This window comes from Pelobates fuscus, chromosome 6 (assembly GCF_036172605.1).
Source record: "Pelobates fuscus isolate aPelFus1 chromosome 6, aPelFus1.pri, whole genome shotgun sequence".
Taxonomy (NCBI): Eukaryota; Metazoa; Chordata; class Amphibia; order Anura; family Pelobatidae; genus Pelobates; species Pelobates fuscus.
Genome location: NC_086322.1, coordinates 58,237,843 through 58,260,084, shown reverse-complemented (window position 1 = coordinate 58,260,084; position 22,242 = coordinate 58,237,843). Strand labels below are relative to the sequence as shown.

At 41.6% G+C, this 22,242-nt stretch overlaps 1 protein-coding gene across 1 annotated transcript in view; it reads left to right on the top strand.

Moving 5' to 3' along the window:
• LOC134566054 (uncharacterized) overlaps positions 1–22,242 on the top strand; it is a 449,970-nt gene that overhangs the window by 76,250 nt on the left and 351,478 nt on the right. Inside the window, exons 9-10 of the mRNA XM_063425766.1 lie at positions 1,010–1,176; positions 2,305–2,473. Of these exons, the coding sequence (XP_063281836.1) occupies positions 1,010–1,176; positions 2,305–2,473 (336 nt within the window). The remainder of the gene's footprint in view (positions 1–1,009; positions 1,177–2,304; positions 2,474–22,242) is intronic.

The following is a 22,242-nucleotide window of genomic DNA, read 5'->3' as shown; positions in this document are numbered from 1 at the left end:
GTACAATAAGTAATCCAATCTCACCATATTTAAACCAAGATGACATACTAAAGGAAGGGGGGGGAAAGAAAAAAAATATAATAATAAGAGTAGTAAAAGATCGGTATATTTTCTCCAATATAGCGTATATGTTCAAATGGTGGGAAATACCAACAGTGCGGATCCAGTTGTGTGAATCATATACTCACACCAACAGTCTGTCGCTGGAAAAATAGTAAATCTCTATGTTCGAGAGCATATCCAGTGACAACAGTGAAAAGAGCCAATAATGTACTATTCGTACTGGCTAGCTTGGACGGAATAATTGTAACACAGTAACTGTAATCAGTTAATATAAGCTGTTATATTTGGCTGGTGTGCCAATAGAGTACCAAGAAAAGTGCATGGGAGCGCTTGACCAGCTTTGACTGGAGTGATCGATTTCATGCCAGCGGAAAATGAAATTGTAGGTAATGCAAGCTCTTGTGGTCTATGACATGCAACAAACAGGGCAGAGCCACGACTCAAACACAGCTAAAGGAGTCTTAACAGCAAAGCGGATACCTGCAGAGAGAATGAGACAATGCAGAGTGCCAGGCTGACAGAGAAAACAAACTAGCACTGGCCACAATTGAGAGATCACCTACTTCACCTGCCAGTACTGATTCCAGAGACTGATCTGCACTTAGACCACATGGGGTAGAGAATCCCCCTACTATGGATAAAGATGAATGTTTTGATGTGTTTCTATGCAGTTTAAAAAAGACTTGCAGGCAATAGCAGATGTCAGTGGACAACAAGTATCTCATTCCTGATCTGAGAGTGCTTGCATTACATGATGTTCTGCTATGGGAAATATTAGAAAGTAAGACCTTTCAAGTGGAGACAGTCCACTTATTAAATCATTGTGCCATGCACCTTGGAGGACTAAATCCTTAAAAGAAAAGGTACAATAACTACCGTACTTTGATGAAGAAATACCACTGTAATCATTACCCATGTATAAGTATTTCCCACTTTCCTGTTACAGAAATCAAGACGCAAGCTGACCCTGTAAATATATGTCCAATCAGTACTGAAGAACTAAAGTTAATTTTGAAGAGAGAGAAAACTCACATTTCAGATGCTATAAATCTATTATTTCCATTCATGAATGGCCTGCAAGACAGAGGTATTCTATCTGAACTGGAATTATTGGTATGTACCTTTAACTCATCTTCAGCTCATATTTATTACCAACTGCATTGTAATGGTCAGTTCTACACAGTTCCCTATTCAGTTAATAGGCCAAAAGCAATTAAAATTAAAAAGGTGCCAAAATGAAGCTGTTCCTGAGAGTACTTTGCTTGCCATTAAGTAAGATCATCCAACTTTCTACAGCAGTGCTTTTCAAACCAGTTCTTCTAAGACTAATGTTAGTACAGAACATATGCAGGATTATTTCTTTAAGTCCGAATGGCCCTATAGACCCAATGGAACAAAAACATTTGCTACTGTACGGGGCCATTTGGACTGTAAAATCTAGACATTGTTTGTGGACTTTAACAATGTCTGAATTTTGCAATTCAGGCCTCAAACATTGCTGCTCTGTCGCTAGACTGAAATATCAATACCCATTTTCCTACCCATGGTCATTGGGCAATGGATGGGGGAGCTAATATTACCAATAAAGGGGAGGGGGGGGGAACAGATTGTCCATTCATAGTACCAACCCATGGGTGGTACCCAATGAATTATAAAATAAGGGGACATGCCACCCCTTCCAAATAATATGTCCCCCACCTGAGTGGCTACTAGTCTCCTCTCCCCTAGCCACTCCCCTAAAATAAATTAAAATCCCCACTTACCCCCTCACCTTAATAATAGTGAAGATAGTGTTAATGAATCTAAAACTTGTAAAAAAAAAAAATTGTTTTAAAAATTCCTACCATCACAAGTCTTTTTTCTTACCATCAAAATCCGGTGAACGTGGCCAAAGTGGACAAACAGTTAATAATCTTCAGTGGTGCAAGGGATAATTAAGTGGCGGCTGGAAAGCACTTGCTCGACAGTCACTACATTAAAATGGTAAAAATAAATTACATAATTAATGAAATAAATGTTTTATTGGGTTTAATTTGAAAATTATAGTCCAGTGGTATTAGTTATAAAACCTCTAGGTATATATTATAATTTTTATGTAGTAGATGCATTGTTTGGGTAAGTACTTTACTTATTTTGCTTCCTGAATGTTTGATACATTGAAAAAAGTATTGAAGCTGGAAGACCATGTAGCTTGGCCTAATTTTTCTCTTTTTCACCACGTTATTTCTGTTTCATTTACAGAATATTCAAGCTGAGGAATGGACTGTTATGAAAGTTGTGCATAAAACTCTGTGCTTGATTGAAGCAGAGAGGACACACCTGTTACAAGATTTCTTTGCCTACCTGTCTCAAGACATGTACCTAGAAATGTTTCCCAAACTTAAAGAAATTTTAGAAAGAATCTTGCAAAGTAAGTATCTTAGAAAGTAAGTCCAACTGCTACTTATTACGTAAGCATTTCAAGACCTTTAGCTCTAACTACTATGACTTCGTACAAATAGGAAATGCTTTTAGCTTTGGAAGTTTTTATTCCCTCTCATTTTTATTATTTATTTTTCATCTGCATTTATATGATGTATTCAGCTATCTAGGAGCTATGAATCGCCTCCTATATTATTAGAAGAATTCAGTTTTATCCTATTCCTAATAAAAAAAATTAAAAAAAATACCCGAATCTCAAAAACCAGAAATACTAAAACAGCAACAAACAAATCCCCAAAAACTACCCTCCCTTGTTGCTTTAAAAATACTGGCATATGCCATGCTGGTACTTAGACAATATTTATATATGAACTTTACCCACCCCTCCCCCCCACCCTTCTGACAGCAATATTCTTGCCCTATAGTGGTTAGTTTATGTTGCTTCGCATAATGTCTATTATTGTGCTTTATGGTATTTGATACTTCCTCGTGTCTCAGATTTTCTGTAATCTAAGCCTAGGTTCTCTATTTAATTGCTGTTTTCTTGCAGGAGTAATATTCTGCTTCTCATGGAGGTGAAGTGGTCTGGATGACTATAGTGTTCCTTTAAATGCTGTGTGTTAGGTTCAGAACATAATCCTGGTAACATTTTATAGACACATTTTTCTCATCAATATATTGTAAAGTCAACTTTGTTCATTTAGGAAATAGGTTTGACACACACCAGAGGGACGTGCCATAAGGCTATATAGGAAATAGGGTAGGAATACATAATAGTTCAACCATGTCCTCAATCTGCGATAACCAAACTCCCCAGATGAAATAAATAAAAAAGGACCGGGCACAGGTATTCAGGACAAAAGGACAGGACAAAGGTTCAGGGCAGGTTTATTGGATAGGATTGAGCAATCCTGTGTGAGCCTTTATCAAACTAACACGAAAGTGAATAATAACAGTATTTATTGTGCCAGCAATGAACATACTTAAAAAATACTTACAATTAGCAGTGCAGTATGCAGGCACAATCAAGAACATACACAAACAATATGACGTGAAAAATCCACTCATTCACATAATGGCCGACTTTGTTATACAAATAAAGCAAACATTTCAATAAAACAGATATGAAAACCCCCAAAAAATAAAAATATATAATCCAGTCATTTATATAATAATACTCATATTTACTAAAAAGTGCACAGAGGAGTGGATTATTAAGATAAAATGACTACTGCTAATATAATATTTTAGAAGTATTAAAAACAAATATATAGATAGTATAAATATTTAAATAAGATAAAAGAGGGAGGGTATGGCATGCTGAGGAACAATGTATTCTCATTCATTGAAATCATGAAGTCTAAGACACTTAGTGTCATCCAGGGTGTGCTCCAACATACAGTATATATCTAAAAGAATAATAATTAAAACAGGTCAAATTAAAAAGGTCACATCATAGTTGTCATTAAAGGACCACTATAGTGCCAGGAAAACATACTTGTTTTCCTGGCACTATAGGGTCTCTAGGTCCACCCCACCCTCATGGCCCCCCTCCCTCCGGGCTCTAGGGGGTGGAAGGGGTTACCTGTTTTACCAGTTTCCCCCCGCCGGGCTCCCTCGGCGCGGGGAACTCTCCTCCTCCTTTTCGCCGTCATCGGCTGAATGCGCATGCGCGGCAAGAGCCGCGCGCGCATTCAGCCAGTCCATAGGAAAGCATTCTCAATGCTTTCCTATGGACGCTGGCGTCTTCAATGAGACAGCCACTAGAGGCTGGATTAACCCATAGGTAAACATAGCAGTTTCTCTGAAACTGCTATGTTTACAGCAGAAAGGGTTAATCCTAGATGGACCTGGCACCCAGACCACTTCATTTTAACCCCTTAAGGACCAAACTTCTGGAATAAAAGGGAATCATGACATGTCACACATGTCATGTGTCCTTAAGGGGTTAAGAACTTTGTATGTAACACTGTATGAAATCCACATAACCACAATGCTTCTCTTTCCTTTAATTTGAGTTCCCTATAATCTCCCTTATGTAGCACACTTATGGATTCTATAATTTGATTCTGTAAATTGTGAAATATTATACTTACTCATACAAAGTGTTCTGGGATGGGAAGATCGAGCAACTGTGTCTGTATAGTTGATCTGTTATGTAATTGTTTGTGCGTTTTTTCCGAACATACGCTAATCCACAGGCACTTCAATATGTAAACAAGAAAAGTAGAACCACAAGTAACACAAGCCTTAACTTTGTATTTCTACCCAGAATGTGGATGGTAAAAATAATTTCCCTTTAATCCTGGCATTGCACAAATGCTAGAGGACTGGCGCACATAATGAAAAACAAACTTTTTATTGGACTGTTTGGAGGTCCTGATACCAGGATAAAGCAGAGAACTACACTCAAGAAAAAGGTTTTGTTCCAATAAGTTAATGCCTCTAACATGAAATCTATCCAACATTTCACTTAATTGTGATGGTAACTGTAAAAGTTCAGAGATGAGTCTCTTAACTCTGAGCATCTGGCTTTTTGGGAATGCTTTAATCATAAAAGTTGGATGGAAAATATCAAAGTGGCTTTCAGGGGCGTACCTAGAGCATTTGGCACCCGGGGCAGATCCTAAATTTGTCACCCCCAACTTTAAAATGTAAGAAAAAAAAAACGCAAACTGTTTTTAATGTATTTAGCACTGAGCAGTGCTTGTGTGTTTGAATGTAAGCATGTTTTTGTGTGTTTGTATGTAGTGTTGGCATTCGAATGCAGGTGTGCATCTGTGTGTAGTGTTTTTTTAATACAGTGGTGTGTTTATATATAATACTTTGATGTGTTTGTAGTCTTGAGGTTTGAATACAGGGGTGTGTATGTGTGTAGTGTTGGCAAGATGTATGCACATACACACACACACACACACACACACACAGACATACACATACACTCACTGATACACTGACAGACAGATACACAGACACACACTAACACACATGAAGATACACAGACACACACAGATACATACTCACACATGCATATGCACAGACACATAGGTACACAAATGCAGATACATAGACACACAGTCACACACAGATACTGACACACATGCAGATACACAGACACACACTGACACAAATACACAGATACAAACACATGTGCAGATACAAATAGACACACAGGTACACACATGCAAATACACAGACACACAGTCGCACATAGATACACAGATACAAACACACATACAGATACAAACACTGACACTCAAACAAATACAGACTTACAGATACACAGATGCAAACATTCACAGATACACATGCAGATAGACAGGTACACAGTGTGTGTGTTTTTATAGTGGATGCACTGTGTGTGTAGTGGATGCTGTGTCTGTGTGTAGTGCATGTAATCTGCATGCTTGTGTAGTGCATGTAATGTGCGTGTATGTGTAGTGTGTGTGTTTGTGTAGTGCATGTAGTGTGCGTTTTTGTGTAGCCGATGCAGCGTGTATGTATAGTGGATGTAGTGCGTGTTTGTGTAGTCTATGTAGTGTGCGTATTTGTGAAGTGCATGTAGTGTGCGTGTTTGTGTAGTGTGCGTGTTTGTGTAGTCCATGTAGTGTGCGTTTTAGTGTAGCCTAGGCAGTGTGTTTGTATAGTGGATGCAGTGTGTGTTTGTGTAGTGCATAAAGTGTGTGTGTGGTGGATACAGTGTGTGTTTGTCTAGTGGATGTAGTGTTTGTTGTGTGGGATAAATACTGGGAAAAGCTGATTTTTAATTAGTTGGACTTATTCCAACCTCTCTCCACAGGCAAGTGGCAGGGAGGGGGGAATAAGCCCAACTAATTAAAACAAAACTGCGCACCCCCCCCCCCCCCAGTACTTAGCCCACACAATAAACACACACAGTACATGAGCTAGACAAACAGATACTGCATACAAAACACACTACATGCACTACACTCACACTGCATCCACACACACACACACATCACACCATTTCCCCCCTCCCTGCCTCCTAGCTGTGGCCATGACATGTGCACAGTCGTTATTCGGCATGTGCTAACAGGGCCGCCACCAGAAATTTTGGGGCCCCTAACTGAGCTCAGGGTCTGGGCCCCTGGGGGCCCGCCTCCAAAACCGCCCACAGAGACCGCCTCCAAATCCCGCCCACAGGAATACACACACAGACACAAACACATTCACTGATACAAAAGGACACAGATACACACACACACACTGATACATACTAACAGACACACATACTGATACGCATATAGGCATACATACTGACACACACATACTGAGACATACACACATATACAGACACACAGGCGTACATAGTGACAGACACATACTAACATACATACAGACGCACATGCATAAGGACATACAGACAGATATTCATACTGACATACACACATTCATACTGACATGCAGACATACATACACTGACATTCATACACACATGACATGCATACAGATAGACATACATGCATACAGACATTCATACAGACACTGACATCCATACTGTGACCGAAAGCAAGGAATTGTGCTGGAGGGAATCTATATACCTCCCCAGATTTTGCAAGGATCCTACTTTGTGTAATTAGCCCCAGGGAAATGTGTTATGTTATAATGAATGTTGCACTTTAATTATGTGTATATTTGGGCCCTGGGGTGGAGTACTTGGAGAGTAGGGTGGGCCAGTGCTCCACTCCACATTTTGGAAGTTGCTTGTAACCTACAGGTGAGAAGTCCAGTTCCAGAGTTTGAATCCTAATTTAACTCACCTGAAAAGGATTGTCAATTACCAGTGCTATTAAGTACTCCCCTGCCAAGGAAGGAGGGAGATTGTGTTTGGTTTCTGTGAATGGAAACAGAGAGCTGAAAACCTGAAACAGTAAGGTTGTTTATGTTGGGAAATGGACAAGCCATCCAACCCAGTTAGCTGATTATTTTGTTTAGTTAGTGCTCAGAAGAGCAAGGCTTTTGTTTTGTATATTTTTGTTACCTTTATACCTTACTGTACATTTATTTTGGAGCCACAATAAAAGAGCAAGTCCTTTTACCTCATCCAGCGTGTGAAGTGTCTCTAAAGCCTGAAAAGACTGTGTGTAACACCCCAATCCCAGGACAAGGTACCAAGGAAAAGGAGTACTTTTGTCACAATACATACACACATTCATAATGACATACAGACATACATTCATACAAACAGACATACACACATTCATAATGACATACAGACATACATTCATACATACATTCATACAAACAGACATACACACATTCATAATGACATGTAGACATACATACACTGACATTCATACACACATAATGACATGCATACAGATAGACATACAGACATACAGACATGCATACAGACATACATACTGTAACGGACCGTTTCACACACACGAGGATAAAACCCAGTTTAGGCGATAATCCCCTTTCCAGATGCACAGGCAGCTACTGCAAACACCATTCTCCCGACTGGAACCACACGAACACTGGAACAGCTGAACAAGAAAAGCAGACATCGGCTTACACTCTTGGCAGTCAGCATACAATCCCATTCCCCCAAAGACCGAGACGACACATCGCTTTGAGGGTTAAGCAAGAACTCTAGACTGGGACACCCAGTCTGGCTTTTATTACAAACAAGTACATACAGGACACTCCCAGGGGGAGGATGGATTTAACCAATCACATGGATGTACCTCCCACACATTTCCTCCCCTTAGATTAGCACTTAACATAATTATACCGTACACCCTTTTCCCCAATTCCTGGATGTACCCCAAATACACATGCTACACCTCCAAAACAGGTATCCCCTGATAGCCCTTATTCAGGGGGACAACATATCCAAGAATCAGGTCATTCGGATGAATGGTTCGGGAGATATGAGGTTCCAAAGATTTGACCGACCGCATGGGTAAAGTATCCGAAAACAGTTCCATGCATTTTGGCCCTGCGGTCGGTCACAAACAAGGGAATGAAAACAGACGAATTGCCTGTGTTATAGAGCCTGGAGAGGGTTTGAATGAATTCCCTTGTTTGTGGGGTTCTTTCTACCGAACGGCTGGTCATTCGGTAGTTTTTATACGAATTTCTGGAAGTATGGAGGGCTCAGCGGTGTTTGCCTAGTCAAGTGTCCGATTTTAGTTCCAGACACTCGATGGCAAAACACCGCTGTTCGGTAGTTTAAGATGGCCGCCGCCACGTGTTTGTTTCCCGAATGGCGGCCACCCAGAGGACAAAGAATACATTACACTGATTGCCAATTACCCGTTTGCAACATTGTTGCAAACGGTAATTGGAGGCACACTTAGTCCTGGGTGGTCTGGTTGTTCGGTAGTTTCCTCAATACAATGAATGGAGTGATTCTACCGAACAATCAGGTGAATGCTGCATACATATCCCAGGTTAAACTGCATACAAAAATACATACATGACATTAAAATATTAAAGGCAGGATTACTGTACTACGCTCCACAGTCTTAAAGGTACAGTATCCCAAAAGTCCCCATAGATCCACGGATGGCCCTTAAAGGCCCAGTAGCAGTAATATACATTATTACATGCCCAAATATAGTTTTTCCAGTACAATATGTCCAGGGGCCGTAGTCGCAGGGCAGGAGGCTAGCAGCCAGGCCTCTCCAGTTCACAGTGGCGAAGCTGGTTTCGCCACACATACAGACATACATAGTTACATACATACATTCATACTGGCATACATACATTCATACAGACACTGACATCCATACATACACACATTCATAATGACATGCAGACACACATACACTGACATTCATACACACATAATGACATGCAGACATACACACAGACCGACAGACATACACACAGACCGACAGACATACACACACACAGAGACAGACATACACACAGACAGACAGACACAGACATACATACATACACACAGACAGACAGACACACAGACAGACAGACACACAGACAGACATACACACAGACAGACATACACACAGACAGACATACACACAGACAGACATACACACAGACAGACATACACACAGACAGACATACAGACAGACATACACACAGACAGACATACACACAGACATACACACAGACAGACATACACACAGACCGACAGACATACACACAGACCGACAGACATACACACAGACCGACAGACATACACACACACAGAGACAGACATACACACAGACAGACAGACACAGACATACATACATACACACAGACAGACAGACACACAGACAGACATACACACAGACAGACATACACACAGACAGACATACAGACAGACATACACACAGACAGACATACACACAGACAGACATACACACAGACAGACATACACACAGACAGACATACAGACAGACATACACACAGACAGACATACACACAGACAGACATACACACAGACAGACATACACACAGACAGACATACACACAGACAGACACACAGACAGACATACACACAGACAGACATACACACAGACAGACATACACACAGACAGACATACACACAGACAGACATACACACAGACAGACATACACACAGACAGACATACACACAGACAGACAGACAGACAGACAGACAGACAGACACACAGACAGACAGACACACAGACAGACATACACACAGATAGACATACACACAGACAGACATACACACACAGACATACACACACAGACATACACACACAGACAGACATACACACACAGAAAGACATACACACACAGACAGACGTACAGACAGACGTACACACAGACAGACGTACACACAGACAGACGTACACACAGACAGACGTACACACAGACAGACGTACACACAGACAGACGTACACACAGACAGACGTACACACAGACGTACACACAGACGTACACACAGACGTACACACAGACGTACACACAGACGTACACACAGACGTACACACAGACGTACATACATACACACAGACAGACGGACATACATACACACAGACAGACGGACATACATACACACAGACAGACGGACATACATACACACAGACAGACGGACATACATACACACAGACAGACGGACATACATACACACAGACAGACGGACATACATACACACAGACAGACGGACATACATACACACAGACAGACGGACATACATACACACAGACAGACGGACATACATACACACAGACAGACGGACATACATACACACAGACAGACGGACATACATACACACAGACAGACGGACATACATACACACAGACGGACATACATACACACAGACGGACATACATACACACAGACGTACATACATACACACAGACGTACATACATACACACAGACAGACATACATACACACAGACAGACATACATACACACAGACAGACACACATACACAGACAGACATACACACAGCTCATTTTCCAGCTACCCTCCTGTTTCTTACCTTGTCTTTGCAGGAGGGTGGCTGGCTGGGGCTGATGGGACTGGCAGTCGGCTGGCTCTCCCTCTTCATGTCCGGCGCGAGCGCTCCTCCCGTGCAGAGTGAGCTGGGAGGAAGTGACCACTTCCTCACAGCACCACTTGCGCTGCGGCGGCATTTTTTTTTTTAAAGGGGCCTGGTCGCGCTATACCACGGCCGCAGCGCTGACCTAGCCCCTGAAGATATGGGGCCCATCGGGTGGCCCTAAGTGCATGGGACAACCGATGGGCCCCATCAGCGTGCGGGCGCCGGTGCAACTGCACCGGCGGCAGTTCCGCCGCTACAGGTGGGTCTGGGCGGCCGGGCCCCCCAGGGCCGCCGGGCCCGTGACAACCATTCTATGTTTCTACGTTTCTATGTTCAGTGGGTACTCTCAAGATTTTAGGACTGAGAGAAAATAAAATCAGATATTTGTAAGTTGAAAACATTATATCCATCATCCGATAACACAGAGGTTGACAAAAACAGAGAACATTCCTCACTGCTTTGAGGTATTCAAAATGGTTATTTTAAAAACCAAACAAAACAAAGAAAATAAACAAGCAACAATTGCCAAGGCTCATCTAAAAAGATATAGCCGCAGCTAACTACTGTATTCTAACTATTCTCCAGCCATGAAGGTTGAATTTTTGAAAGGTGATGCTAATTTAATTCATTATTGAAATTAGAGTACTGGATATCCCAATATTTGGGGTATCGTTGGAAATAGTGTTGTTGTCCAAATTCACAATTCTTTGAGATTGGAATATTTATTCATATCTTGGCAAGTAAATTTATGTTTATGTTTTGTATTTCTACAGATGAACCTCCTGTACTGCAGTTGGAAAAGAGAATCAGTAAGAAGCCATATGTATATGAATCAGAAGATTTTAGAAATGTGAAGGCCCGATTAACCTCAAATTTTGGTAAGTAGATTGTCCGTATTTTGCAATATGAATGTCAGTACCGCAGCAAATGGTTTTGCATCATTTTGTGCGGGACCATATAGACCTTAATTAACCCCTTGAGGACACATGATGGAACTATTACGCCATGATTCCTTTTTATTTTCAGCAGTTGTATCCTTAAGGGGTTAATAACCTTATAAATGTTCCACTATAGCCTTCCAAGCTGACAACTCCAGCACATCTATGGCAGCCATGTAGATGAGATATAATTAAACACATGTGGGTATCTTCAGTGGATACACTCAAGGTTTTAGGACTAAGAGGAAGTTGGTTACTTTATATCCATCATCCGATAATAAAAAGGTTGACAAAAACAGAACATTCTGCAGTGCTTTCAAGATTTCCAAATTACTATTCTCACCAAAAAAAAAAAAACAATTGCCAAGGGCCACCTAAAAAAGTATAGTCACTGATACCTACTGTGATGTAACTATTCTCCAGTCATGACGAATACATTTTTGAGGCTATCCTAATCTAAGTCTTTTTGAAATTAAGCTTCTGAATGATTACCGTATTTGGGATGTTATTAGAAGTGGTGGTATTCTCCTGATCCACTAGGGTTAGCAAATTATATTTATTCATATTTCAGCAAGTATATCTATGCTTTCTGTTTTATAAATGTACAGATGAACCCCCTCCACTGTTGTTGGGAAATGGAATCAGTAAAAAGTCAGACATCTATAAATCAAAAGATTTTAGAAATGCAAAGGCCCAAGTCTTGGTAAGTAGATTGTCTGGATTTTACAGTCAGAATGACCCCGTACTGCAGCAAATGGTTATGCAGGGTTTCATTTTCTTTAGTCGGGTAGCAGCCGCCTCTTTACATGGACACGTGCGCTTCTTGCGGGTGGGTATCGTCGTCGTCCGTGGCGCCATTTGTAGGTCTGCTTCGTCGTTCAAGGTGAGCCTCTCAGGTTAGAGCAGGAGGGCAGTACCACGGGTGAGCACCCATCTGGGGTCTGTGTACTTGCCTTCTGTTCTCTCCATTCTAGCTTCCTCCAAAAGGCTGCAAATTCATGGATGTCAAGCCGATGAGCTGAGTCACTCTGCCTGGTGGCGGTCTCCGCCATTTTGAGGTCAGTGAGCTTCGCTTGGTGACGTTGCCAGTCAGCTCGGTGGGGCTCTCCTGGGACCGAGAAAACACCCATCGGTCCATGGGGGGGAAACGAGGGACCATGTTCAAGATTGTAGCCATTGTGGGCAACAGGGGAGCGGCCGCCTCCACCAATGTCGTCCACGTGTGTAGACCGTGAGTGTCGCATCGGTGATTCCTGCAGGGTAGACTGCTTGTTTGGAGCCAATATGTGCCCCTTGATATCACCTCACGGTTGGTGGCCCTTTTTGTGGCTTTTAAGGGATGCTTGTGGCTTGTAGCCATCAATGTATGCCTGGAAGAGCAGGAGCAGTACTTTCCTTCGTCCGCTCAGCTCAGCGGTCAGGCCCTGCCCCCCCGGTATTGTGATATTTATTGACATAAATCTGTTTTGTATGTGGGCAGATTAAACCCATACACATAGGCTGTGAAATAGAATCAGTAAGAAGTTAGATATATATGAAACAGAAGATTTTAGATATGTGAATAACTCTGTAAATGTTCCACTATAGCCTTCCAAGCGTTGGACAATTCCCACAAATCTATGGCAGCCATGTAGGGAATATGTAATTAGCCAAGTTTGGGTATCTTCAGTACACCCACTCTGAGGGATTTGGGACTGAAAGGAAATACAATCAAATACGGGGAAGATGTGAAGATTATATCCCCCTTCAAGTAATTTAAAGGTTAATGAAAACAGAACATTCTGCATTGTTTTGAGGGATTCAAAATGGTTAATCTCCCAAAAATAAATTGCAATGGCCCATCTAAAAAGGTATAGCCATTAATACTTAGTGTAAGTAAATCAATTTTTTCTATATTGTAAATCCACAGGTGAAACTCCTGCACATAGTTTGGGAAAGAGAAGAATTAAGAAACCAGATATGTATGAATCAGAAGATTTTAGAATTGCCTATTCAACTTCAGATCCAGGTATGTAGTATTTCTTTCTTTTTTTTTTTATTCTTTATTTTTGTTGTGCATGGTATAACAATAGGCTTGTTCAGCCACAATAGCAGTCACAAGCAGTAATGTAATGAACAGTTGAAACATAACATGGAATATGATTATACAGCACATTTTTAGTTTTGTAAGAGAAAATATAAACAGTGGGTGAGCGTTGCTTGAGATTTACAGATCGTTTTACCATGCCACAATGGCAGAGTTAGGAGATGTATACACAGCATTTGTACATTAGTGGCATGGAGATATCTGTACATTTAAAAAAAAGTTAAGTTGTAGTTTGTATGCTAAGTAACACTTTTATGAGCTTTAGTCTTGTGTGTCAGGTAAGGTTATAAGTACAGGCTTGAATACAGATTGACTTGCTGACATGTTAGAAAATAATATAGTAACAAGCTTAACTAAATTAAGTGTAAAAGTAAAGTAATATACCACCAGGCAAAGCAGGGTAGACTATGTCATCGTCAGCATTAGGCATAAAAAACAAACTAGCATTTCTTATAACGGTGATTATAACATGAATGACATTGCAGTATGTTTAATTATAAAATGCAGCCGCAGTAACCACTTTTGAGACTGTCGGTAGGTTCCGTGGTGTGTGCCTTAGGTGCCAGTCATCGTGGGATGTTGGGGTCGCCTCCGGCTCTCTTTGCATAGGAGATGTTGAAAGGCAGTTTATTCCCATTCTTGGGGATAGTCCCTATGAGAAGGTCCTCTGAGTCCCAAAGTCTTGCCAGAGGGCACCGTGGTTGCGGATTGCCAGGTCTCCCGGTCGTCTGGTGGGTGCAAACGCTGTGCCACTTAAGCCGCTGTGTTCAGGTGCGGGCTGCATTGTATTAGGGTCAATGCTTGGGTATGCCTTCTCTGGGTACACCCCCCTGGTTAGTCTCTGGTCCCAGTGATAGGGAGCGCTGGTTAGGTGTATTGTGGTGGAGCAGTCTGCTTCCGTGCGCCATAGGGGGTTCATCATGTTTAGGCCGGTGGAGTTGTTAAGCTGCCGGCGGCCATTTTAAGGAGGCCTCGTGGGAGCCGTTTACCTTCGACGTTTGTAGTTGGGTGTTGATGACATCTTGCCTGGTGTGGGCCGGGATAACCCCCGCTGGCCCAGAGGGGGGGGGAACAAGACCGGGAGGACGCCAGCTATAACACAGTAACCAGATTGGAATGCGAGGCAGCGGCCGTCCGCCCCGCTCTCCTCCTGGGTAGGCCTCTGGTCTCAAGCCCCAAAATGTCTCTCCAGGACCTAGAGTCACCCGGTAACAGGTGCTCCAGCTACACCGGGACAATCCAGGACTCCGTTCCCCGAACCTCCAGAGCTCTCATGCAGCATGAGGTGGGTATTTTCCCCAAAATTAGCCTGATTCAGCAGGAGCTCCAGTGACCTGCAGCCTGTCGGCATGGCCGCTCGGCCCCGCCCCCCGGTATGTAGTATTTCTTTAAACAAGACAGTTGTAATACAATGCACAATTCTAACTCATATAACAGGGGCTAAATATTTGTGAACTCTCGTCAATACTGGAAAATCTTGTTTTCACAGATGGATACAGTCTAATTATCAGTGGAGAGTTAAATGCTATTATCAAATTGGAATATTCTCTCTGATTCTTGAAACAGGACAGTCACGGTTACAGGCACCAATAAAAAAAAAAACAAGTCCTGCACTCAAACTCCCACTACTGGGTCCTACACCAACTATTCACATTACTTTCCTGAGTTTCAGGCAAAGATATTGTAACGGACACCTTCCGTTGATGGACGCTTCCTAGCTTGCGCCGAGGACCACAAGCACCGCACTGGACACCACAACCACCGCATACTCCAAAACCGCCGTAGCTTAACTGGAGACGCGCCGTCTTCCTTCCACCCTGAATGAACCTCCAGCATTCAGGACCGTGTGGGAAAGACCTCTCCTCCAGGAGAGCGTAACAGGAACAAGAGTTAAGTGATTAAAGCTCAAGGGAGTATGCAGCACATAGCAATCCCCAGTGTGATATAGCTGTTCCCTCCAATAACGAGACAAGGCTACGTATTGAGGGTCAAGAAGAAGTCTCGTTTAATTACACACACTCTGCTTTTATGCAATTCTCCCCTGCAAGGGAGCCGCCCACATCCAATTAAACATTACCCAATCACACAATGGTTACCTCCCACAGATTCCCTCCCCTTAGCCTGAGAGGTAACCCGATTATACCATACAGTTTAAACATACATTTTTATAAATTTTTATAACTTTAAAACTATACATCCAATATTAATATTAAAAATACATATTAATAATCAGCATACTTTACTTACAAACATATCCAAAATTCAGCTAATTCCATCCAGGGGTTAAAGAGTTAGCTGGAAGTCCTTTATGACCGACCGCAAGCACATTTCCCTGCCCAAAACAGTTCCACAGATTCAGGCTGTGCGGTCGGTCTGTTTCTGCCCTGTAAAGTTACAAAGTCCCATCCGAGTTCGATTCGTCGAACTCACTTCGACTTTTTTCAAAGCGTTGAAGTGAAACCGGGACTTCGAACGGGACTTAGTCTCCAGTCGCAGTGTCGAAGGGTAGGGGAAGGTACAGCTCACCGCGTTCGACTGGATTAAAATGGCCGCCGCCACATGTTCGACTGTAATGGCGGCCACATCGATGGCTTCGGCACTTTGACGGCTTCGGCACTTCGACTGCATTCGGAACACTGCTTCCAAGTATTTAAAGGGCCAGGAACAGCATACAAACATCCCTTGGGCCCAAATACAAGTCTCAAAGGGCAATACCTTCCAGGGCCATAGTCGCAGGGCAGGAGGCTAGCAATAAGTCTTCTCCAATGCCCAGTGGCAAATGGCAGTTTGTCACAGATCTCTCAAATGAGACAGAGATGGATATTATTCTAAACCCCTACATGCTTATTAACCCTTAATAGGGAACACATGGGCTGGGTTGCAGCATTGTAAAGTGTAACGTGTGATTCCAATAAACACAAATAAGTCCTGTGCTCAAACTCCCACTACTCCTTGGCAGCAGCAACGACCATAGCACACATCAGCCCCAATACAGGCAGTAAATTCCAAAGAAAAAAGGTTACCTGTGCTCTTCCCAAACCCCTATGCATATTTAACCCCTTAAGGACACATGACATGTGTGACATGTCATGATTTCATTTTATTCCAAAAGTTTGGTCCTTAAGGGGTTAAACAAATATGTTTAGTTACTCCTATGGCCATGAGAGATGTCCCACCTGCCAAGTCAAGGCAAACCTCTTGGGCCATGAGAGGGGATGCCCACCTGAAAACCCCTTAGATACAGGCACCACTGATTAATTCTGATGAAGTTGTTATAGTGCCTGGAGTGATCCTTTAAAAAATGTTTACTTTGACATTGAGCAAAAAATGTAATATCGAATAACCCGTAAGAAGTCCTGCAAGCGTGAGTTGGCTGTACGGGTGCGAGCAACGGGCAGGAGAAGGTCACGGGCAGAGCAGAGACCAAGAAGAGGCATACCCATGAATCTGATCATGAATCGGTTACTATCACATTTGGGATGTCTGTAAAAATGGGGGAGTCCTACGAATTCACTAATGCTTGGTGTTGTAAATATTATTCATATACATCTGCATGTAAATCCATGTCTTCTATTTTGTAATTCTACAGATGAACCCATTGCTTGCAGGCTACGAAAGATAAATCGTAAGAAATCAGGTATGTATGAAGCAGAAGATTTTAGAAATGTGTCAAATGAAAGAAGAATGTAAGTCAGACATTAAAGGGCTTTTTAATTGTGATATTAAATACTCTGAATGTCACAGAGCGCTGGTAAAGTATCCCTTTTCCCTTTGGAAAAAAATACACAGCAAATTTTAGCCATGCTAGATCCACCGATCAAGTGATCAGTAAAAAAATGTTTGTATGCACAGCAGGACAAAAAATGGAAAAGCTCATTGTAATTCTGTCCGTCTGGAGAGATACTTGACTCACTAACTTGAGAATGTGTTGTCAGACCCGAGCTCCCAAAGCCAAACCTGGAAAGCCCCCAGCTATGTAAAATAAAGCTGACTAAACTTTTCAGCAAATATACAGTTACATATAAAAGGGACAGTCCAAACCCCCAAAACATTTTAGCTTGCTAAAGTGCTTTAGGAGTGTGTCCTCTTTTCATTATTACAAAAAGTGCAGGTTTCAATAGAAATCGTTACTTTTATAAATAAAAAGCCTTATTACACCATTGGCTGCCAATCAAAAAACTGTTCCTGTTACTTCCTAGTTTGGTTAGCTCAATGAAACTAAACTCAAGAGGCAGAAATTGCTCAGTCCCCAACAAGCATAGCTGAGCACAACATTAGAAGTGCCATTAGAATGGCCCTAGAACCCTGAAACAGTGCTCACTGCTTGGTCTACCCTTAGTAGGCCGGGCTTACATGATTGGCAGGCAGCCTGCGTATTAGAATAAGTTTGATAATTGGGACTCTGATGTGATCCATATTTAAGTATGATTTTACTAGCTACAAGCCATCAAAGATAATAAAGGTTTGCATGTTGGAAAAACATAATGGAAAAACATTGAACTCTACTATCTCTGGGATAGTGCAAACTAGACTAGATGGCAGGGCTGTCTTTAAGGAGGGGCAAAAGGGGCAGCTGCCCAGGGCCCAGTTACTCCTGGGGGCCTAAGGCAGCTGCCCCATGGGCCCACTGCGGCACCTGAAGTTATCAGTCCTTATGGTCCTTTAATTCTGCTCTGGACCAGGGTTGGCTGAATACATAGAGCTAGCCTCCTCACACATTGCTGTGTGATTCATTTTCTTCTCCGTGGCATGCTGGGAGGAAGTGAGGTCAGATCACTTCCTCCCAGAAAGAACAGATCACTTCCTCCTCAGTGCCGCTGGGGAGGAGGCACACACCACACACCACACACCGGAGAATGCAAGCATTGTGGGGGAGAGCGAATGAGAAAGCTGATGGCAGACTCCCATCAGCCTGGGCCAGCAAGCACCCACTGGACCCCAGGGAAGCCATCCTTCTGTACCCAAAAGGTAAGGAGACAGGAAGGTGGCAAAATATTGTTTTTGTTTTGCTTTCTTATTTCACTTGTATTCATCAGATATTACAAACACTCATGTGTTGGTGTTTGTAATGTAACACACTGGGGATAACTACATGTTAAAAATCCTAGAAGGACCTGACAGTTCCTTATTAAATATAAATTAAAAAAAATATTTATTTATAAATATTATTGCATAAAGTGTTATCAAAGGCTGTACACCATTTACAAATGTTACTTTTGCCAAATTTTCTACCAGGGTATGTAAGAACAGAGTTGAGACATTATATTGGCCAAGGTTGCTGGGAGTTGCTGTCCAGGAGCTGCTAGAGGACAGAGATTAAAATATGTAAATGTACACATATATGTGTGTGTGTATCTGGCTGTGTTTGTCTGTGTGTCAGTGTATCTGCATGTATGTGTACTTGCGTGTCAGTGTGTATGTGTACCTGTGTGTGTATGTATGTGTCGGTGTGTGTAAGTGTGCATATGAGTGTGTGGTAATGCATACATCCCAGCATTTTAATGCCAACAATGCACACAAATACACTCCTACATTTCATCGCTAACACTGTACACATATACACACCTGCATTTATACCTTTGTGTGTGTGTACATACCTGTGTCAGTGTGCGTGTGTGTGTTTGTGTATATCTCTGTGTGTGGATGTGCCAGTGTGTGTGTGTGTATCAAAGTGCTTGTATCTGTGTGTCAAAAGGTGTGTATCTCTGTTTGTGTATGCCAGCGTGTGTGCAAGTGTCAAGGTGTGAGCATGTGTCAGTGTGTTTATGTGTGTATCTGTGTGTTAATGTGTATGTGTATATGTGTTAATATGTATGTGCATAGATCCCAGAAATCACACAACATGCAAACAGACCCCTGCAAACACAAACATTACATACAATCATACCAGTTTGCTGAAACACCAATACTACACACAAATGTACATATGCATTTAAAAGACAACACTACATCCAAACAGCCCCTTACATACAAACACATCCCTGTATTAAAATGTTAAAATTATATACAAACACCAACTCTACACACAAAAGTACACCTGCATTTAAAAGCCAACATTACAGACAATCACACACCCCTGCATTCAAACGCAAACACTACACACAAGTACACCACTGAATTCCAATGGTAAGAGTACATACAAATACACCCCTAAATGCACACATACACTGTATAAAAAACATGCTTACATTCAATTGCACAAACACTGCTTACAAATACAACCCTGCAAGGATAGTAGATCCCCAGCTGGCATAGCATCGCAGGAGTTGTATGAGAGATGGGGATCTATTTTTTCTTTGCTCTTGTGCTACAGGGGAGGCCTAAAATAATTTTTTGCACCAGGGCACTCTCTACATTCGTTTTTCCGCTGGGTTGGGGTGGAGGGAGTGATTGCATGCCCAGGGGGCCAAAGTAAATGCTTGCCCAGGGTCCAATCAATATTAAAGACAGCCCTGCTAGATGGTTAGTAGTACCATGTTTAACAGTGGTAGAATTAAGATGGTGTGCACTAGAAACCAACCATGGAATTCAGCAAGGCCCTTTTTTAACTTAAACTCAACTCCTGATGTGTTCTCTACTTGACCCCATGTACTCTACTCCTTACCCAATATGACATACCGTAATTCCCTGTTCAATATGATAAAGAAACATTAACTTGGCTAAAGTTTTTATTTTTTATTTTCACATATGCAATCCCAAAATGATTCTTCATGCAGGCAATGCAAAAATGTGTATTTTTGGACCTTTGGGGCCTTCCTTCTTCTGATCTTGTTTTATCTTTGCATGTTCATTGTTAGCTTTATATTGACTATTCAAATCTGTGTTAGCATTGAAAGAACCACGAGATGGCCCTTCCTCCCATCTGGAGGGAAAAAAAACACCTTGGGGTCTTTTTCATTCATATTTTGATAGGCCACTGTGATTTATTTGAACTTAAAAAAAATAAAAATACATTTTATTTGTGTGGCCTTATCAGTACCATGTACCATCCTCAGCTACTGGAAAGGTGTAGTGGGTGCATTGTATTGGTTCATAGGTGGACGCTAATTTAATTTTTATGTAGTGAGTATATTTCTAATTTAACATCACATTTGTATATCTTCTATCAAATTCCTGCTTACCTCTCTTTTCTACTTCCCTACCTTATTCCTTCCTACTGGTTTTCCCTAATCCTTTACACTTCCACTTACATGTCAATAGAACATAGGGTGGGTAATTGCCACAACCACTTCAAGATCATATTCCAATGTACTAACATGTGACTGATGTTGACTAGCATTTTAGTAAAGCTTATGGTTTTTGCTTACTCAGTGGGATGTATATTTATATTTCAATAATAAATCATATTTGCCATAAATTCTTTATTAAAAATGGAAAAATGTGACATAAACAAAAACTAACTAGAGGTCAAAGGTATCTGCAAGGAAGGTATCTGCAGAGAGATCTGCAGCTGAGATTGGGGAAACAAGCCATGGGACAATTATAACCTGGGCATTCCTCGAAAGGTATGTGGGAGACAATGCAAACAAAAACATGTGTGGTGCAAAGTCAACAAAACTGTGGTAGTGTGTTTTACTAGCAAGACTGAAATACTGGTTAGGATTAAAGACAAGATGACTTAGCCTGAAAAGACTTCCAGCTATAACTGCAGCAAAAAGATCGATCTATCCAGTATTGACTAGGGGGAGTAAAGTTGAAGGTTTGTATCTTATTAACTTTATGTCATAGTAAAAATATGACTTGTTTGGGAACCACTGTGCTAATCCATTCTAAAACTCACAATAACATTCATTTTAATTTCAGGTTGTATCTACACTACGAAATGTGAATATTTCCTAGGGGGTGAATACTTATGTAAGTCAGTGTAAAAATTATGTTCTGGAGAATAACCCCAGTTAAGTGGAGTGCCCTGTTGTGTATGAATAAGGGGAATACAATCTTGTATATGACATAGAACCCCCCCTCCTTCCAGAAATATATATACAATAGTGCAATACTAAAAATAAAAATAAATGTGAATAACAATAGTATATAACCCAAAAATGGTGAGGTGTTACACTCACATATATGGGAGCATTTAAGACCAGTCTCTAAACTATGGGCCTTTGTGCCTTTTGGTCTCCACAGACCTCACACCATTGGTCTCCACAGACCTCACTACAAATGATGCTGAAGCAGAATAAAAAAATATAATTGAACCCATTACAGTTGAAATGTGTTCTGGAGGAGTTTGAATTTA